At 36.6% G+C, this 19,798-nt stretch overlaps 1 protein-coding gene across 1 annotated transcript in view; it reads left to right on the top strand.

Annotated features, from left to right (window-relative positions):
* Window positions 1–19,539, top strand: part of BBS7 (Bardet-Biedl syndrome 7) — a gene marked incomplete at its 5' end in the record, with an annotated part of 19,878 nt that extends 339 nt beyond the window's left edge. Inside the window, 17 exons of the mRNA XM_010012212.1 lie at window positions 696–758; window positions 1,582–1,757; window positions 2,302–2,488; window positions 3,194–3,266; window positions 4,709–4,825; window positions 6,207–6,337; window positions 6,839–6,923; window positions 8,358–8,460; window positions 9,015–9,207; window positions 10,721–10,795; window positions 11,846–11,911; window positions 14,037–14,176; window positions 15,203–15,367; window positions 16,455–16,564; window positions 16,672–16,775; window positions 18,345–18,468; window positions 19,403–19,539. Of these exons, the coding sequence (XP_010010514.1) occupies window positions 696–758; window positions 1,582–1,757; window positions 2,302–2,488; window positions 3,194–3,266; window positions 4,709–4,825; window positions 6,207–6,337; window positions 6,839–6,923; window positions 8,358–8,460; window positions 9,015–9,207; window positions 10,721–10,795; window positions 11,846–11,911; window positions 14,037–14,176; window positions 15,203–15,367; window positions 16,455–16,564; window positions 16,672–16,775; window positions 18,345–18,468; window positions 19,403–19,539 (2,049 nt within the window). The remainder of the gene's footprint in view (window positions 1–695; window positions 759–1,581; window positions 1,758–2,301; window positions 2,489–3,193; window positions 3,267–4,708; window positions 4,826–6,206; window positions 6,338–6,838; window positions 6,924–8,357; window positions 8,461–9,014; window positions 9,208–10,720; window positions 10,796–11,845; window positions 11,912–14,036; window positions 14,177–15,202; window positions 15,368–16,454; window positions 16,565–16,671; window positions 16,776–18,344; window positions 18,469–19,402) is intronic.
* Window positions 19,540–19,798: the final 259 nt, after the last annotated feature.

The raw sequence follows: 19,798 nt of genomic DNA, 5'->3' as shown, positions 1-19,798 counted from the left end.
TGGAACTAAATGAACTTTAAGGTCCCTTCAACACCAGCCATTCCATGATTTTGTGACAGGGAAAAACCTCTAGAACCGATATTTTGGGACATTTTGGAAAATTTTTAGAACATTTTGGAGAAAATAGGGAAGAAAAAAAAAAAGGTCCGAATTTGTACTTGAAAAACTTTCAGAACCAGTAAGCAATTTTCAAAGCTTAAGGCATTGCTCAGACCACAAGGGAGTTCTTGCATATTTCTCTATTTCTGTTTTGCTAACGTTTAGTATAGATGACATATTTCTTCTAAAATTTTCCTTAATGTTAGTTCAAACTTAGGAAATTTAATTGCGAAAACTCAATAGAAATAACAGTGCATGTCTGGCTTTTATAATAAATTCTCAGTTTGAAAATACAGCTATTCCCAAATATGCTTTTTCTGGAGTGTTCCACCTGATGGTTGCTGGTTTTGCAAGTAGAAGCAGGAAAAGGATTGGAAATGCTGTCGCTGAAACTTATTCTCAGGCTTTAGTGTCTTATGTGTAGCGGTTGACCTAGCTTTCCAAAGCATACTCCCATATAGCTATGTGAAATAAGTACTGTAGAATGCAAAGAACTTAAATACAGGAATATATTAATGTAGGGATTTTTTGGGAAAGTATTATTTAAAAATATTTATGGATGTAGTAAAAAATAACGATGTGTTATACTTTCGAAGGTGGTTGTCGGAGATCAGGATGGGGTCATTACATGTTTTGGCATAAAAAAAGGGGAAGCTGTGGTAAGTGGAAACGTTCCATTCCAAGTTTTATTTTTAAAATATTCTTCCTTATGAACTTTGAAAGTCTGTTTTTACTGACATGGCCAATAAGATACCTGTGGAAGGTGTCTAGGTAGAGCTGTGGACTGGTAGCTAGCCGTGATAAAGGCATGCTGATTTCATGCCTGGACCTCTACAGTTGTCGAGTCACACATTACCATGTATCATCACCAAGAAGGTCAGTTTAACACTTTTTGTTCTGCAGCTCACTTGGGCTTAAGCCTGTGTAAGCCTGTATGCGTACTCTGTTACTGTGACTGGACAAAATCCCCCAGTGAGTCACTAAGTCATTCACCTTAGGGGATTTTGCCACACTGGTTGTTTTTTATGAGACTAGACTTTTGCCCAACTTAATAAGAATTTATCATTTTCCCTCCTTAAGGAAATACAAAGAAATGTATGTAGTCTTCTGGAATAAAAACGCAACGTATAAGAGGGAGTGAGTCACTGTGTTATTTTAAAAAAACCCAAAACCCAACAAAACAAACCAAAACCAACCAAACGAAAAACTTGCGGCTACCAGCAATGCTGAAATTTTCCTATGGATGGTTAACACTGAAATAATAAAATTTTAATTTATTATATTTTACAGCATTTTATACTTACTGACGTATAAAATACTTGATTGCTTTACGATTCTGAAATGTACAGATTACTTTTGTCCACATATAATCCGTAGTATTTTAGTTTTGCTGAAAATTGTAAAGCAAATTTGTTATCCTTTATGTTAAAAGATTATCATAAATACGAGGTCGTGATGATGAAAACTATTTTCTGTTTACAGCCAGTGTTCAAGACACTGCCAGGCCAAAAAATTGCAAGATTGGAGTTGGGAGGAGCTCTTAATACACCACAAGAGAAAATTTTTGTGGCTACAGGATCAGAAGTTAGAGGTTTCACGAAAAGAGGGAAGCAGTTTCTTTCATTTGAAACTAACCTTACTGAAAGCATCAAAGCTATGTATGTATATTTTGCATTTTTTTCATAGCCACAGCAGATTGTTAGTTTATAATTTATTAAATGATATTTTTCACTGTGTTGTGTGCTTGTAACACTGTCAGTCCAGCTTTACTTGTGCCATGACAGGTAGGAAGGAACTTAGAAAATCATGGGGAAGCTTAGATAGAGTAGGGGACTTGGGAGGGGTATGGAGGCACTCACATCAGTACAGGTGCAGGTGAGCACAGCTGGGTAGTGTATCACATCCGTATACCCTTCCTCTGGCAGAAAAGGAACAAACCTTTTATTTGTCTTTCTGGATTGTGTTGTAAATATAATAATTAAATTTCTATAAAGATATTCTTAGGATTTTACGTGAAGACAAAATAGGAAATAGAAACCTGTAGAAATCATGTGGTTTTAGCATTCATAAGAAACTTTTTAATAGCTGGATCAGCTTGTGGGGCCCCTGATGCCTTGAATTTGCCAACAGTATAAAGGCCTAAAAGACTATCACTGCAACTATGCTGGGAAAATGCTACAGAAAGTGTTTTCTTCTTCTCAGGCATATTTCAGGAGCAGATCTCTTTCTTTGTGCAAGCTACATCTATAACCATTACTGTGACTGCAAAGACCAGCATTACTACCTCTCGGGAGATAAGATCAATGATGTTCTCTGCCTTCCTGTACATAAAGTGAATTGCATTACACCAGTACTTGCATGTCAGGATAGAGTCCTCAGAGTTTTACAGGTTAAAATACTTGCTTGTTTATGTTTTATGCCATAGAATTGGACTAATTCTTGAGGAAATCAACATACCAGCATGGCTTAAACATTGTAAGGATAAACATACTGTATCTTATTTGGCAGTGTTACTGTCTATAATGCTGGTACATTTATTTATTTTTTTTTAAAAGGAAAATCGTTATTATAAACTTGCAGAATGAGGATTTAATAATACCACTATAAATAGGCTTTGGAATTCATAGGTGGAGGTAGATAACAAATTGATCCCTTCAAACTAGAAGTGCTCAGATAAGGGAATTTAATACCTAAGTATTTATCAGTTTGGAAATTCTTACTTTCGCAAGTTAATTCTGTGACAAGTCTGAGTAATATCAAGTGGTTTAACAAATCTACTTGCCAAATTCACAGATTATTTTTAACAATAACACATTTCAAGAGTCCTATTTTTAATTTATATAAACTTTACCCTGTTTTGGCTTAGAAATGATTCTCCCATTGGTATGGGGATTTTGTGCAAGTGAAGTGTATCAGTTACTATTATCCATAATAATTTTTTCCTTATGCTATGAATTATTGTTTTGTGGTTTGGTTGGTTGATTATTTGTGGGGTTTTTTTTCTTGGTGATGTGGTGGGGTTTGGTTGGTTTTTTGTTTGTTTGGTTGGTTGATTTTTACAAAATTCCTTCAAGGTAGCTCTTTTTATCTTTAGGGATCTGATTTACTGTATGAAGTAGAAGTTCCTGGACCACCTACTGTTCTTGCTCTAAAGAATGGAAATGGGGGTAACAAGATTTTGAATATACACATAACTAAATTTGAGACCTCACTTGGAGTATGAGACCTCACTTGGAGTATTGTGTCCAGTTCTGGTGTCCTCAACATAAAAAGGACATGGGGCTGCTGGAGCAAGTCCAGAGGAGGGCCACAAGGATAAGAGGGCTGGAGCACCTCCTGTATGAAGATAGGCTGAGAAAGTTGGGGCTGTTCAGCCTGGAGAAGAGAAGGCTGTGTGGAGACCTTCAGTATCTGAAGGGGGCCTACAAGGATGCTGGAGAGGGACTCTTCATTAGGGACTCTAGTGGTAGGACAAGGGGCAATGGCTTTAAACTTAAACAGGGGAAGTTTAGATTAAATCTAAGGAAGAAGTTCTTCACAGTGAGGGTGGTGAGGCACTGGAATAGGTTGCCCAAAGAAGTTGTGAATGCTCCAACCCTGGCGGTGTTCAACACCAGGTTGGACAGAGCCTTGGGCAACGTAGTTTAGTGTGTGGTGTCCCTGCTCATGGCAGGGGGGTTGGAACTAGATGATCTTAAGGTCCTTTCCAACCCTAACTATTCTATGATTCTAAATAATGCGATTTTACTGTATTTTTAGGATTTTATTGCCTTGTTAATTACATTTTGCCTTAATGTTAAAAATGCTGCAGAAAACTGACTAGGTGAAGTAGTTTATTACACATAAATAAATATATACACACATATTTATGACTGGTTTAGTTCCAAATTATGTTCACTGTTAATTGAAAGCCTCTTACAAGAGCAGCGAGATATGGGGTAGTGTCGTGTAAATACACCCTGGGCTCTTTGGGGCCTTGTCAAAGTTGAGGGTTTGGGTTTCTCTTATGCATGGTTTTCCAGAACTAGAATCACTAGTTGCACCTGTCCATGGATGGATGAGAATATTGAGTAGAGTTCACATAAACTAAGACTGGAAGGATCAAGCTTAAAATAGGTTGATTATCCTTCTTGCTAATCTAACCTAATAGAAATCGCTTTAGTGTGTTAATCTGGTGTTTAATTTAGTTTCGGTTAGATTGTGTGACAATGGTATCAAAAGCTTGGAAAAGTAGTTCTTACTTGTGTTGAAGTCTTTGCACGACATTCACTGCTGGATATGTTCTGAATTGATCTCTTTGTTTCCCTTCTGTAAAGGCAATTTAATAGCCGAAATTTAACGTATTGGATTATGAATGGTTTTTAGGCATAACTGCAGTGCAGGGGAGCATTCATACACAGATGAGTGATAGCCAGCAACAGATTATCAGAACAAGTGAAGTTTGCATATATTTGGTTTTGTTTTTAAAGCCTGACAGTTCTGTTATACAACACTAATGTTAGCATTTTCTTTTTCCTTTGGGCTATAGAGTGTAATTAAACAACACTTTCAAATTTTTGAAACTGATGTACTTGTTTTTATCGACTGTAAATTCAGTTTATGTGTTCAGGTGATTCTGGAGAAGAAATTGTGTATGGAACTTCTGATGGTAAACTGGGTCTTACTCAGATTGCTGGTACCAAGCCTGTACCCAAGTGTGAAGTCGGAAATGAGAAAAAGAGAGGAGGTATGTGTCTCAGTCTCTCACTCTTTAGCTTTCCAGCATATGTGAGGCTTTATTACAAGTATAATAATCAGGAAATCTTACTCATAGATACTTTTGAGGGAAATAGTAATTATGTCCGTATGTGCTATTAATATGAGTAAGCTCTCCCTTTCATTCTTCTGATTTTCCTATAAATAATTCTGATCAGTTTCTCTTCCTTTGGTTTTTCTGTTCATATTATTTCCAGCACTTCAGCATACTTTTGTTTTTACACTATTCTTAAAGTTGCATTTGTAAAGTAGAATTGATTCATACATGATTACTTCAAGGGTTTTATCTTTTCATGGCTATTTCTAAGTGCAAATATGCCTGCTGGATTTTTCAGATGTTCAGTGGTCTTAAAGTCTCTTCAGAGGAAAGATTAGCGTCTTTCCTGCAAATCTTTATCTGCTTATTTTCTTTTTTTTTTTTTTTTTTTAAGAAAAAGAAAAGCCACTATAAGGTTTTTTTTTCTGAGGATGGAATAAGGCTTTCATTAAAGCTCCAGATTAAGGCTTAACTGATCAAAGCATAGTATGACACTTCCCCTGTTTTAGCCTTGGTATGCTGCATCTGCAGCATCTGTTAGCCCCTACGTCTTTGTAAAGGAGAAGACCAAGAACAAAATAGATATATTATTTTTTAAATTCAAATATAAAAGCTATCGCTAAATTATTTTCCTAAAATGCTTCTTAGTATGTTCTTACTCTTAATAGGAAGTATGTACGAGTCATAAAAGTTACATTCCATCTTGTTTTTCATATTCTTGTACAAACTACCCCACTGCTGCTTTTCTTTCTTCTAGACCCTCTCTCTCTTTCCTGTCCAAATAAGATTAGTTGTCATAGGCTGGTTCAACATGTACTGGTAGTGGGTTTTTCCACTAATGTGTCAAGTAGCATTACCTAGTCCAGATCTGGCACAAGACAGAACCCTCTTTCTGTCACCTTAATCAGAACAGTCCACTACCAATAGAATTAAGTCAATTACAGGAAACCAAGAACACTTGCTTCTTCAGTGGGCAAAGTTACAGTAGTGTGGACAGACAAATAATTCATCTGGGGAAATGTTTGACGAGGGAGAGTTAAACCCCTCAGAAATAAGCTGTTTGAACAGCAGAAGGGGTCTTTGTTCAGTGGTTTTGATTTTGGAATTGGTTGCTGTAAAACTCACTGTACAAGCTTGAACCTCAGGCACAGGTGAGCGACTTCGGCCCTCTAGTGGACTCATCCAGAAATAGCATTAATAAAACCTTAAAAGCTGACCAAGAATCTTATTTCTATGTAATTGAATGTGGCCTGTGTATTATTGTGTCATAAACAAATAAAGATGAATCAAACGGCTTTCTTTTCTCTTTCTTTAGGTATCTTATGTATTGATAGTTTTGACATTCTGGGAGATGGAGTTAAAGAATTACTTGTTGGACGAGATGATGGAATGCTAGAAATCTATAACTTTCAAAGTGCAGATGATCTTGTCCTTCAGTATGATCATGTAAGCCCATTTTCATCATACTCTGAATTTTAGAAAACCCAACCCTGTGTTACAAAACTTACTTACAAGATCATTACTACTAAAATGTGTGGTTTGTTTTTAATTTGATGAGCTCTGTAACTTTGACAATATGAACTTCAAAGCAGTATAGTGAAGTAGTCTTGATTTGAGAAAAAGTCAAAATAGCAGATTTGATCCCTAGTGATTATTTCAGATTGCTATTTCCTGCTGCAAAAATATAATCCATCAGTGTTTTGCTTTAAATTGGTTTTTAATGCTTTTGTTATGCAGAGTAGACTTGGAATGTATTTGTTAAAACACTCCAATATAACTGACAGTCATCAGCTCACTCATTTGTAGGTCTAGATATTGTGCATCTCTGTAGGTATTTTGTGATGCGGCTAAGAGGAGGAGCACAACCCTAAAAATGCCACAAAACCCCCTAAACTTTTAAAATGAGTGCAGTAATATTTCCCTCTGCTTGAATGTGTTTATTTGAAGGCTTTACCGGAGAGCATTACATCAGTCCAGGGTGGCTGTGTAGGAAAAGATGGATACGATGAAATTTTAGTATGCACATACTCTGGTAAGCTTTGTATCATTTACTTAATAAATGTCACATAGGGTAGGGGATGTGATAAACATGGAGCAGACTATCCCTTAAAATTTTTGTACTGATTGGAGCTAGGATAGTGTTTTGCTGAAAAGATCTCTTCTGATTTAATATTCACACTTAAAACTATGGGTTTTTATTTTAAGATATTCAAAATGTGTTTCGCTGTGTTACACACTGGATGGTTATTCTCTGATGTAACCTGCTGCCTAATTGTGGTGAAATAATGAATATGTTATGTCTGAAGGAATTACGTATGATTTTTTTTGTATTCAAAATATTGAGACACAGGCAGGTTTTGTTGTTGTTGTTTTCCCATCTTTTATGTAATTTCCTTCCTCTTCAGCTTCACAGGGCTTTGAATGGGGTTGATTTTGCTTTTAGTAGAAAATAAAGTTTTCACCATGTGAGGTGTCTCAGCAGCCCCTCTGCAGTATTTGAGCTATTGGCCTGACTGTTACAGGGACCATGATAAACATGCTGTATATGTTAACTGCTGGGAGATAAAGTATTGCTAATTTTCTATCTTTGGTTATTTTCAGTGCTGAAAAAATAGCCTACTGAAACCTCGCATATTCAAAATCATGTATTGTGGCAAGATACAATTCTCAGTGGATTATTGAGAAGTAACGGTGTTCAAGTACCTCTTTTAAATAGTCTTTCAGTGATTAAAAGACTGAATATACCTCACCTCATATGAACTGTTTTGGTATGATAGGCTGCAACCATACTGGTCAAAGTTTCTTGTGGCTTCTTTTATTGGGAATGTTATAAAGATCCATGAATCCTAGAAGAAAGAAAAAAGTGAAAGCCCAGGTTCACCTGTGGGTTTTCAAAGGGAAACTCTAGTAGGATGTGGAGTAGACCGAGTCTGGCAGAGCAGGAAAAGTAGTTCTTTAAAGCAGTAAAAATGACATGTGAAGCCTGGCAGTAAATGTCTTCTGTGATGTAATTAAGTAAACAAAAAGGTGATTTGTGTTTTTTCCCTCCAAGGGGCAGCATTGAGTCTCAAAGCACACGGTGCAACATACACTTTGCTATAAATGCATTGCACAGCTTTTTGGTTTGTTTTGTTTTCAGCTATAGTACTGCAAATAACTCAAGGATTTATCAGATAAAATAGACGTGGGAAAAAATGTAAGCGCTCGGTTAAAAAATGCTGCAGCAGGATTTACTGCTCCAGGTACTTAATGAAAAAGAATAAGTAATGTTTTTCTATCTGAAAGTTAAGAATAAAACCCATAAAAAATTATGCTCAGTATCTAGATTAATCTTCCAAAGAAAGGATTAAATTCAAGACTCAATTCTTTCTACCTTGTATCTGGAACAAGAAACACATACAAAAGCTGACTGTGTAGACTTTTCTTTATAGCTCATAAAGAATAAAAACTTCATATATTGGTTTAGGCTGGCTGACAGGACTGACTACAGAACCTATCCATAGAGAAGGTGGATCAGGTGAAGAACTAAAATTAAGTCAAGAAATGCAGAGCAAGATCTCATCCTTAAGGTAATTGCACTGGAAAGAAAATTAAATTGAAGAATTGAAATGTTAAAAAGTTGAAATGTCATCTTTACTTCCAATCTCATTGGATTTCCTATTTCATTAATGTATCCAGAAGTAGAAGCAAGGCTTTTTAAAGCAGAAATGAGTATCAGCTTCATTTCATTGTCTTTCTATTTTGCCTTTACTTGCTGATGTCTTAATGCCTTATCTTGCTGATACTTAGGGAGAAAATTCCCTTCTTCTATGCTGCTTATAGCTTCTAAATGATGGGAGGAAAGTAGGCACTAGCATGTAATTCACAATGTGTTGTACTTTTGAAGGAAAAAAAGTCCTTTCCTGTGACTCCTAGAAATCCCTTTTGGCAAGGTACAGTAGAAACTGTAGTACTGTTTATATTTTGTCCTTGTTACATATGTGGAAGGAGAGTACCAGTCACTGCTTGGTAAATTGTGGGCAGAAGATAAACATGACTGTCTTGCAAGCTTAATCTACTTGATTTCTAGGGTAGCTTTTCTAGTTGCTTTCTTTAAACATTATATGTGGTTTCTGTTTTCTAGGAGTGAACTGGAACACTTGCAAATGAAAGTACTTCAGGAACGTGAAAAGTACCAGCAGTCTTCTCAATCCAGTACTGCTATTTCATCAGTACCTGCATTTAATGTGAATGATAAGTTTACATTAAATAAGGATGATGCTAGTTACAGCCTCATCTTGGAGGTGCAGACAGCTATAGATAATGTCCTGGTCCAGGTGAGTGTGGCTTTGTTCTTGCTGGCTTTTGTGAATAAAACATTTGGAGACTTCCTAGTTCAAAAAGCCAAGTTATAATATGTTAAGTATGTGGATTTTTAAATGTGTGAATTGTTATAAGAGGGAAATGAAGTGTACAGCTTTGCAGTGTTGAAGTACCTGTTGTAAATGCTTGTTACGGAACAAATACAATTTAAACCTTTCTTGAACACAGCAAGGTTGCACGACCCAAGTAGACCAAAATGGCTGCTGTACTAGCAGGTTTCTGTGTAATATGTTGTTTTGCATATCCCTCCGTATTTAAACAGCAATTAACTCACTAAATCTTAATGAGGAGCAGATTCTCACTCCCCAGTTAAGTACCCTCTGTCGTGGAAAATTAATTTCAGAATGGTGTAGGCCACCTGTGCACTTTCAGTGTGGAACAGCATCTGATTTGTGTGTGGTTGACGATAAATACTCCTGCCAAGTAGAGCAGCCTTAATTAATTATTCCTCCTACTTAATCAGCTGAAATTAATGGTATCTTTGGTAGTCAGAATGAGTAATGGTTCTGAATTGCCTTCTCTGGCGATATGCATGGGGAGAAAAATTTGACAAGGAGGAATTTGCCTTAATGAATGGGAGAGAACTACTGTAGGATTTTATTTTTCACTTCTTAATAAAAGTCCTATTTTTATTAAGGGTGTTATTAGAGCAATGCTCAGCTACAGCTAATTTGCAGCTCTATAGTATCTGCTGTTTCCATAGCCAAGTGAGGAATAATGAAATTGTTTAGTCTTGCCCGGAACTTAATGTCATTTTTAGAACTTATGGCCTTTTATTTGAACAAATATAAACCAGTGTCTGGTATTCCTCTTCTGTGAGAAGACAGTAGAACTGGGTTTTCAAATTTTTTTAGGAAGCATGCTGCATATTTATCAGTGTTTCCTGACACTTCTGTGACATTATAAAGCAGTACCAAATCAAGTAATGAATCATCCTAATACCTTTTAATCTCATTTTTAAGACAGTATTAGATTTAATTTTAATTCCAGTGAAAACATATCTAGGTAAGAAATGGTCTGTGTCAGAAGGGTTACTGTAAGGGAAAGGATCTTTAATCATTATGTATTATGACCCTTGGTTTCTTGAATGAGAGTTGTAATCTCCCTCTTAAAAAGGGAAACACTTCAATCATGAATATACATCATGCATATGGATTAAGTATATTTTCATGTCTGAAAGATGGGAATAGTATTTTCATGTCTGAAAGATAGTTACACATGTTATACTGAAGTTGTTGTGAGCCAGCCACGCAAGAGTTCAGGACTCCGTAAGAGAGTAAGAGAAAGATCATCATTTTACTGCGGGATTAAGTAGTAAACTGTGTGTCTGTTAGGCTTTTACCTCATAGATGAAGCAATCATTGCCTCTCCCTTGTTAAAACAACTGATGGCAGTTGGAAGATAAATGCATTAGAAGCTACTTGGGAACTTAAACTCTTTATTTTTCCTTCCTCATATGTTCTGCAGAGTGATGTCCCAGTAGACTTGCTGGATGTGGATAAAAATTCTGCTGTTGTTAGTTTTAGCAGCTGTGATTCTGAGGTAAGTGAAACAAAAGAGGTGATACTTATAGAGACTGCATGATGAAAGCTCTTAGAACTGTATAGTAAAACCAGTATTTGGATTTATATATTTGTCATTTTAAATACATGGAGTTAAACTTCCCATTTGGTAATTTGGAGAGCTCAGCTTCATTAGAGATACTGCAGAAACAGGAGTTAGTGACAGGTCCTGACATAAGGCAAAGCTAAATGTCCACAAAAGGATCCAGGAGAGGAGCAACTGCTGTCTTGGTTTTTTTTTTTCCTGTCTGATCACGGATATGAAAGACACATGTAGTTTTGGTCTCTTGTCTGGATTTGCCAGTTTCACATCTATTTACTTCAAAGTAATTCAGGTGAAGAACATTGTATTTCTTACTTAGTTCGTCTCTTAAAATCACTTCAGAATATGAAAATTCTGCTGTATAGGGAGTCATATGTTTAAGTTCGTTTTTTATGTAATAATTACAAACTTATACTTACAGAATTACTAATGATGTTTAGGGCCAGGGGGAAGATGCAGAAACTACCTTAGCATTATGAAAATCTTCTGTGAAGTCTTTTTCCTTGTAACAGTCCTCTGAGTGTTCTAGTTTTAAGAACTAGATTTGCACATCACTGGTCTACCCTGAAGCTTTCAGAAATCAATTCTAAGTTTCTTGTCATTTATGATGATTATTTTAGCTTTTCTGGATGTGTTTTCTTACTGATCTTACTTTAGTTTTTGGATGTTGGACTAATGCTGCAGATGAGTGGGGCAGGCTGACATGCATTCTTCATATGAAAAGTAGATACCTATGTAATTTTAATGGTGGTATTCAGTTGATTTCTCCTTATACAAAGATGTTTTTTTAATTCTACTGTAATTAAAATTAATGGGAATATTCAAGTGAACCAAAGATTACTTTTTTGTATTTAACTTTTGTAAAATAGCTGTACATAAATGGCAGAAACTTTACTGTACATGTCTACAGTTAAGACAGACCAGTAGAACTTTTGTGACTCCACAGACCTGTTTTGTATTATTTTTCTATTTTTCTGTTGGTTACAGCCAAATAGCAACTTTCTTCTTGCAACTTATCGATGCCAAGCAAATACTACAAGGCTTGAACTTAAGGTAAAATGCTCCAAAATATTTTTCACAATAAATTAATGGTTGTGTAGATGTCTGCTTTGGAATGGAGAGATCTCTACCTGGACTGACTGCTTAGCCGGGGCGAATGATCAGTCCAATTTCTAGTGCTGGTTGTTTCCTGAGCACCTTCTAATCTGAGGCTTGTGTTCCTTTATATTTGCCTGTAGGGTTTCTAAAGGCTTCTAAAAATGTGTTACTTCAGAGGAGAGCCCAGGGTCCTTCCTGAGTGTCCCTCTGATGAAAGCAGTGGGTGAATCACAGATTGTGAAAATAATTCCACACACCATCTCCAAAATCAAGTAAAATGGAGAGAGGCATGGGAAGGAAAGCTCTGACACTGTTTGTCCTTGTTAGCATTAGAAGGAAGTTACACTGGGAAGTAACCAGGGAATATAGACTGGATATTTATTTTGGAGAGGAAGTGAATCCAGTCATTCCATGCTTATTATACTAAAGGCATGTGGGTGGTTTGGGGGTGTTTTATTTTTAAAGAATCACCAAATTCACACGTTTTGTGACTACCACCGGGGAAATAATGAAGGGAATCATGATTAGGAAAATTCTCAACATGCACACAGAACAGGCTCTAGGTTTGCTCTTTATGTAGTTGCCTAACGCTGCAGCCTCCTAATCTGTTATTTATTTATGTAAAACTCTAAGTCAGAAGATTATCATTAGAAATTTAAGCCTGCATAAAATGCAGCAAGGGTGGGGAAGTTGGGGGCGGTTATCTGTTTGTTGGTGAGGTTGCAATAATGGACCTAATGTATCGAATTAAGAGTCTTATTTCCCAGGTCCCTTTCTTAAGAAATACTGTTAGTGTATTTATTGGTTCTGAGCAGGTGACTTGATCTCCCTGTGTCTCAGTTCTCATATTTTAATTTAGGTATATGGCCTTGGCCCCCTTTAATGTTGAAAATACTAGGTAAAGAGTAAATAACACAAGAAAAATTAAACAAATCCATTCATGATACATAAAAAGAGGGGTTTTTTTACTCTCCCACTAAAAACATTTATAAACTTGGTGTTGTATGTCATCAAAACCTGTGGATTTGCATCCTGATGTGATGGATTTGATCTGTACAGTTTCTACTGCCACCTCGCTTCAGTGCATTCAGGATCTTCACTGATTTACATGTGTCACGTGGAGTTCATCCTCTTTTTGTGTTTCACCTATGTAGATGCAAGATAATACAACTTTTAAGTCTTGGTGGTTTTATTTCCAAAGAGAACTCTTTACTAACTTATCTGTATTCAAAACATTGAAGGGGATGTCTTTCTGCCAAACACTGCTTTTTGAGTTCTAGGACCCTATAAAATAGGGGATATGATCAAGATTATAAAGCAAACCTTTACTTGAACTCGAGTCTGCTCTTTTGTTTGTATAAAGCTGTTTCAGTAGCTCTTCTGCCCTATTTCCGCAGCGGTGTTGATGCTACAGGTAGGACACTCCTGTTTCTGTCAGTTCTGTGTGAGGGGCAGACTTCTTAGTGCAGTCTGTGTAGCTGAGAAGACTGATGCATTGCTACATTCTTCAAGGCATGGAGAGTGTGTCCTGTGTCTTGAATGTGTTGGTACACCCTGCTTGTTGGGTATTCCAAGACTCAAACTTAAACTTGGCCTCTTACTTTTCCAAAAGTAGCTCAGGAAGAACTTCTGATTGTTATGAAGAGATGAACTCATATTTTGAAATTCAGTTTACTCTCTTGAATTTGTTGACCTATTCTTTGCTGCCAACTGCTACAGAATGTATTTTTTCCTTAATTAAAAAAAGTTTAAAAAAATGGTGCCACTGAGGAACTGGAAGCAAGTCAACAGACTTTCTAATTTAAATGATCAGGGAGTAAGTTAGAGAGTTTTATTTTCTTAATACTTCATTTATCTAATGTAGCAGGACTTCATTCGATGCTACTTCATACAGTTTTAAAGCATTCTTGATCTGCTTTATTTATAGTGGCACTATCAAGTAAATAGAGTAGTCCAAATATTCCTGGAGGACAGCAGTCTTTTTTGAACACATTTTGAACACCCGCTGATTTTCCAAATCATGTTAAATTAATAATTTCCCTTTTGTTCCTTTTGGTGGGTTCTGCTTTTATTTCTGCAGGTTCGGTCGATTGAAGGTCAGTATGGGACACTTCAAGCATATATAACTCCAAGAATTCAACCAAAAACTTGCCAAGTTCATCAATATCAAATTAAACCGCTTTCGCTTCATCAGAGAACTCATTCTATTGACCAGGACAGGTATTTGCAAAGAGAAATCAATGCCTTCTTCTCTTGAAAAACTGACAGGATCCAATTGAAACAATGTTTACTCTATCAACTTCATCATTTCTAACCTCTAACCTACAGTTTGAGCCTGTAGTTCCATTTTATGGGTTTTCTGACAGAAAATGTGGGTTTAGTGGGTTCCTTGCCAACTTTTGCTCTTGTTTTCAGGGTTTGGTAAGGGTTTTTTGGTTGTTCTTTTGGTTTATTTTTCATCTTAATGACCTGGGTTATAGTGCAGCCCCATGTGTTAGTAGAGCTGAGGGTGTGGTGGAAAGGAAACTTCAAAGTTAGTAAACATGGGCTTTTCAGTTTCAGCCTTATTCTCCCCTCCGCCCTTTTAATACAATTCTTTCCCATAGATAAGTTGGCTCCAAAACTGAGCCAAGATTTTTTTTGAGGGTTTTTTTTTTCTTATCTCTCCATTTGGATCCTAGTATTTTATGCAATTTCTTCTTGATTTTTTTTTCTCCCACCTTCAGTTAACATCTTGTATTGCCACCAAGGTGTTGCTTACTTCAGAACAGAATGTAAAGATTGAAGGAATGATACCAAATCCTTTCATGTGCAAATGCTCCAGTGCGCAAATGAGCTCCATTGTGCCTCGTTCTTGATATAAATGCTGTGTCTGTGGTTTATGCCATGGGAGATTGTTGGGGCTCGTAGTCATATATGCTGTATTGTCAGTTATTTACCTTTGTCATAAGTTTCAGGTTTAACAACTTGAAATGGAATATGTCAAAAACTTCCAACTAGTGTCTTGGCCAGTTCTGACACGCCTGCTAGGAATGTACTTGTAGTTTGTAGTCTTGAAATACGTAAAAGTAGCTGTCATCTGCAAGATGTAACTACTTAGCAAGATACCTGACTTTTCCCAGGGTGTAGATTAAAAATAAACCACCATGTGCAACTAACCTTTCTTCGTATGGGTAACTAGTGCACTGACAGTGCCCCTCCTTCATTAACTGCTTTGGTTTTGTTTTGAATTTCACAATGTCACAGACCCATGAATACGCTGACGCTCAAAGGCCAGTTCAGTTTTGCTGAAATTCACTCGTGGGTTGTGTTTTGCTTGCCTGAGGTGCCTGAAAAGACTCCCGCTGGAGAGAGCGTCACCTTTTATTTTCAGAACACCTTCCTGGGTACGCAGCTTGAAAGCACTTACAGGTAAAATACAATTAATAAAGTGCAGTGTGACTATACTGTGGGGTTTGTCTTTTTCATTCTTGACCAGTCTACAAGTACCATTTCACACTCATACTACTCCACCCTCAACCCCATCAAAACTCCCACTAAAGAGAATAGGAATCTTTCTTAGAAAGGCTTGTCAAACATTACGAGGGAGTGCATTATCCAGTGATGATGCACTCTGTATCTCAAATAGGATTTTTCTTGAAGTTTGTCCAAAAAACCCCAAAATTGCTGGGGGAGAAAGGCTTGATATATTTTTAGGATGTTGGCTTGCTTTTAGAATTTAAAGAACAGAGCTAACTAACATAGCTCTGAGGTTATTGTGTAATGCCTGTTGTTTTCTAATGTCCTTTTTTTTGTATTGAGGAGCAGAAATGAAAGGCATTCAGTAGTCATGCAAACAAAAATGTGATAAGCATTAAGCTAAAAACCTTTTTTCTGAAGCTTTTATTAGGCAAATATTACTTCTATGTTTAAGATTAATACTCTGTTCTCAACTTAGTTATATCTTCCTTCAGCAAATTATATACATCCACCTGAAAATGGAACTGTAATTACAACACCTGTTGTACTTATCTAGATTCCAGCCTGCTCCCAGCCTACCATACATGTTGCCTACTCATAATGTAAAAAGCTGCTGGGTGGTGTTTTTCTGGGGGGAAGGGGAAGCTTTAATACCCTTCTGGTATTGAAGTTTGCCATTTGGCTTCAAGGTATTGCAATGATAAAACTTAGGAGGAATAAATACAGTCAGAAATCTTACCTCTGTAATCTTAGTGCCATACAATAGATAACTGCTTTGTGTATACCTGAGATTTGTGTATACTGCATTGTTTTATTTACTGGAACAAAGTGTTCTCTGTGAAGATTACCCTGGGAAGGATGGAATAGCATAGGTGTATGTACAGCTGCATGATACATGGAGAATCATTACAACCTTTATAGAGGTTGCTTTCTTTGACTGGGACATTGATTTACAGGTCTCCTATTTTAATGTAAGGACAAAACCACTGCATCCATGTGTGTTTAAGTTGGTTCATTTAAATTTTTTCTTCCTTTATAGAAAAGGTGAGGGATGTTTTAAGTCTGACAACATTTCTACAATATCCATCCTAAAAGATGTGCTTTCCAAGGAGGCTACAAAAAGGAAGATTAATCTCAACATATCATATGGTAAAACTTCCTTCCCTATTTTGTTGTCCTTGACTTCAATTTTATATTCTTATAAATGGAATATTTGATATTTATTTGCTTGTTGGGTTTTTTTCACTCCCTACCAGACATAAATGAAGAATCTGTGAGGCAGACATTAAAGCTTATCCACCCAAAATTAGAGTATCAGCAGCTTTTGGCCAAGAAGGTTCACTTAATAGATGCTTTGAGAGTAAGTATCTCACCTCCTGCAGAAGGATTTTTTAAGGGAATTATGTTGTCAGATACCAAGCTGTACAGCTCAAGTCAGATGTGTGTCATTCTGGTTTCCATTCAGTTTCTGTTCCCAGGACATGTATTTTAATTATCTAGGAGACAGACTTCTTAAAGGAAAATTCCTGTTTATACTATATAACTAGTGAATAATATGTAGGATTACTGACTGATGTTGAGGATGCTTAAACTGGATGATACAAGACAGACAGCTTTATCACCTAACATTCTCTTTTTGCCTGCTGTTATTTTCCAGTTCCTTCTTTGTCTCTTTCCACTAACCTTTGAAGGTTTTTTTAAATGTGGGAATTAACATCCAGGCCAGATGCAGCTTCCTCACTTTGGAACTTTATCCCATTATGTCCTAATTTCTGAATTATCTGCTTTTTAATCTTTTGCTTAATACCTCCTCCTCAAAGGTTTGTCTTTGGGAGGTACCAGTTAGGCAGCTTGTCTCTTGGACTTTTTCCAACAACTGGAAATCCAACCAGGATTTTACTGTCAAAGACTTGCTATCATCTCTTGGTATTTTTTTGTGTCTTTGGGGGAGAGTGGAGATGAAAACAGACAACCAATTCTCTCTGGTCCTTTGGGGGAATCAAATACTAGTTGTCAGAACTCTTTAGTTAGTAGAAAAACTGACTACCAGTGAGAATGGTGTGTACCTTTATTATCACTAAGAGTATTTTACTTTACTTGGGTTTGATGTGGCAAACCAGGGGGGTAATAGAGTAATTTATTCTTAATGCACATTATGTTTGTGCAGTAATAATGATGATGCACATCTTGTTTGTTTTAAGCTTTTTTTTTTCTTAGGCAGCAGATCTTCTGTGATAACTATTTCTTGGGGTTTTTTGGGGTTGGGGTTTTTTGGTTTTGTTGTTGCTCTTTTTTTTTTTTTTGGATAATAACTTATTGATAAGCAGTAAAATAATCTGATGATTGATGAAAGCCATTTTCCCAGCAGACTCATGAGGCACAGGATAACTACCTTTTGTCTGGAAAAGAACAGTCTTTCTGTGAGGAATAAAAAGATCTATACTATTGATCATCTTAGACTGGTCTGATGGTAGACTGGGGCATTTTAGAAGAGGTCTTTAAAACTTTTTGCTGTCACAATTTGAGTGATGCTTTCGGAGTTTACTTTTCCTCGCAGACTTTAGCATGTGCTACACTTTCTAGGAATTTACTTACTCTAAAAATGAAAACATGATGAAGGCTTTGAGCCTCTGTTAGGCTTGATCCTGTAGGTGCTGGGCGGTGGTGCGATCCTGTTCTGGTAGCACTTGGAGCTGGAGGCTGTAACACACAGGATTTTGAGAATCCTGTCTAGGAAGTGACAGGTAACGTCTGGCATTTCATTAGAAGACTAGAAAATTAAGCACTTCCAAAGCAACTCTTGATAGTTTGGAAGGGGATTGTCTTTGTCTCTGAAGTACTTCTTCCTGTCATACTCCTGTCTTTGTACTTTTATGCTATTATGATAATTAAATGCTGTTAATTCTTAATGATTTAAAATGTCTTTGAGGAATTACAAGTTCATGAAGGAAATGTGGACTTCCTGCTACCAAAATATCGCAGCATTTTGGAAGAGGCAGATCAGCTGCTTGAGGAACACAAGAGACAACCTGCACATCTTGAGAGACTTTATGGTTTGTTGATCAATTCAACTTTTTATTTAAATGTAACTTAATGTCCAGAGAGCACACTTGACATGACTGCAATAGTTATGAAGTAAGAATTAGTAGAGTTGAAATAATCTGATAAGCGGGTACACTTAGTTAGCTTCAGGACTGTCTGGTCGTACAACCAAGACTGCATATTTACATCCTGGTTTTGATCATAAAAATCTGAAGTTAAAGGTAAGGCAGTGAAAAAGCCAAGCACATACTGGAAATAGCTTGTATGCTACTACAAACTTTGAGTAACTCTCTAAAGGTTCTCAAGAATTGTTCACCCAAGAACTTTTGGGCATCCCAAGCATGGCATTTCTTAACAGACAGCTTCTTTTATTCTTGTCATGTATCTTATGTTTCATGTCTCTATGGACATGATTAAGGATCATATTCAAATTCATGATGGCATTAAAGAATGTGTATGAGTGAAACGACTGGTTAAGTTTTGCAAAACATCATAAAAACATAAAATTGAACATGGGGTGGGAAAGGAGTCTCTTAGAAAATTACCTAAGTTAGTGAAGGAGATTCTGTAACCTTACCTGGTGTTCCCCAGACACCTCTCAGCTCAGGGAATCTCTGCCAGATGCTAGGTATAATAAGCCTAAGTATATACAGCATAAGCAGAGTCCCCTTTACCCATCCCATGATAGTTCCTCACTCTTTCATGTTCCAGATACGGGCAATTCTAAGTTGGAAATACATGCTTTGGAATGAAGCTGGAATCTGTGGTGTTATAACTGGTTTTGGTCTATTTATAAGTAAATTGTGGTTTAAAACATGAGGTTTAAAAAGAGTCTTGTCTCTAAACCCAGATTAAACTAGAATAGTTGGTACGTAGTAGTGACTTAGAGATAACTCAGTTAGAGAAAACAAGGCAAATAATACTCCTGGAATTTTACTTTTGCAGGTATGATCACGGATCTCTTCATAGATAAATTTAAATTTAAAGGCACCAATGTGAAAAGCAAAGTTCCTCTTCTCCTGGAAACACTGGATGGCTGTGATCAAGACGGACTAATTGCTTTCTTTGATGATGCAGCCTGATAAGGGAAAAGATGGGTAATTTTCCTTTTTTTTTTGTATTTTTATTTTACTTGAGGCAGTTCAGTATTCAGTCCAAAACACTTTTTAAGAAAAACACGATGTTCTACTTTGGCTTTATTTGTATTTACTATCATACTGAATGCAGTAGTCACCTTTAGTTCGTATCAGCTGTTAAATGGACACAGAGTTTCTACACTGTGTTCTTCATAGCTAAAGAAAACCTAGATTTAGATGTAAATACCACATCCCCTTCTTGCAG

The sequence above is a fragment of the Nestor notabilis genome, unplaced genomic scaffold (genome assembly GCF_000696875.1).
Source record: "Nestor notabilis isolate BGI_N333 unplaced genomic scaffold, ASM69687v1 scaffold19653, whole genome shotgun sequence".
Lineage (NCBI taxonomy): Eukaryota > Metazoa > Chordata > Aves > Psittaciformes > Psittacidae > Nestor > Nestor notabilis.
This window is presented reverse-complemented; position numbering and strand designations above follow the sequence as displayed.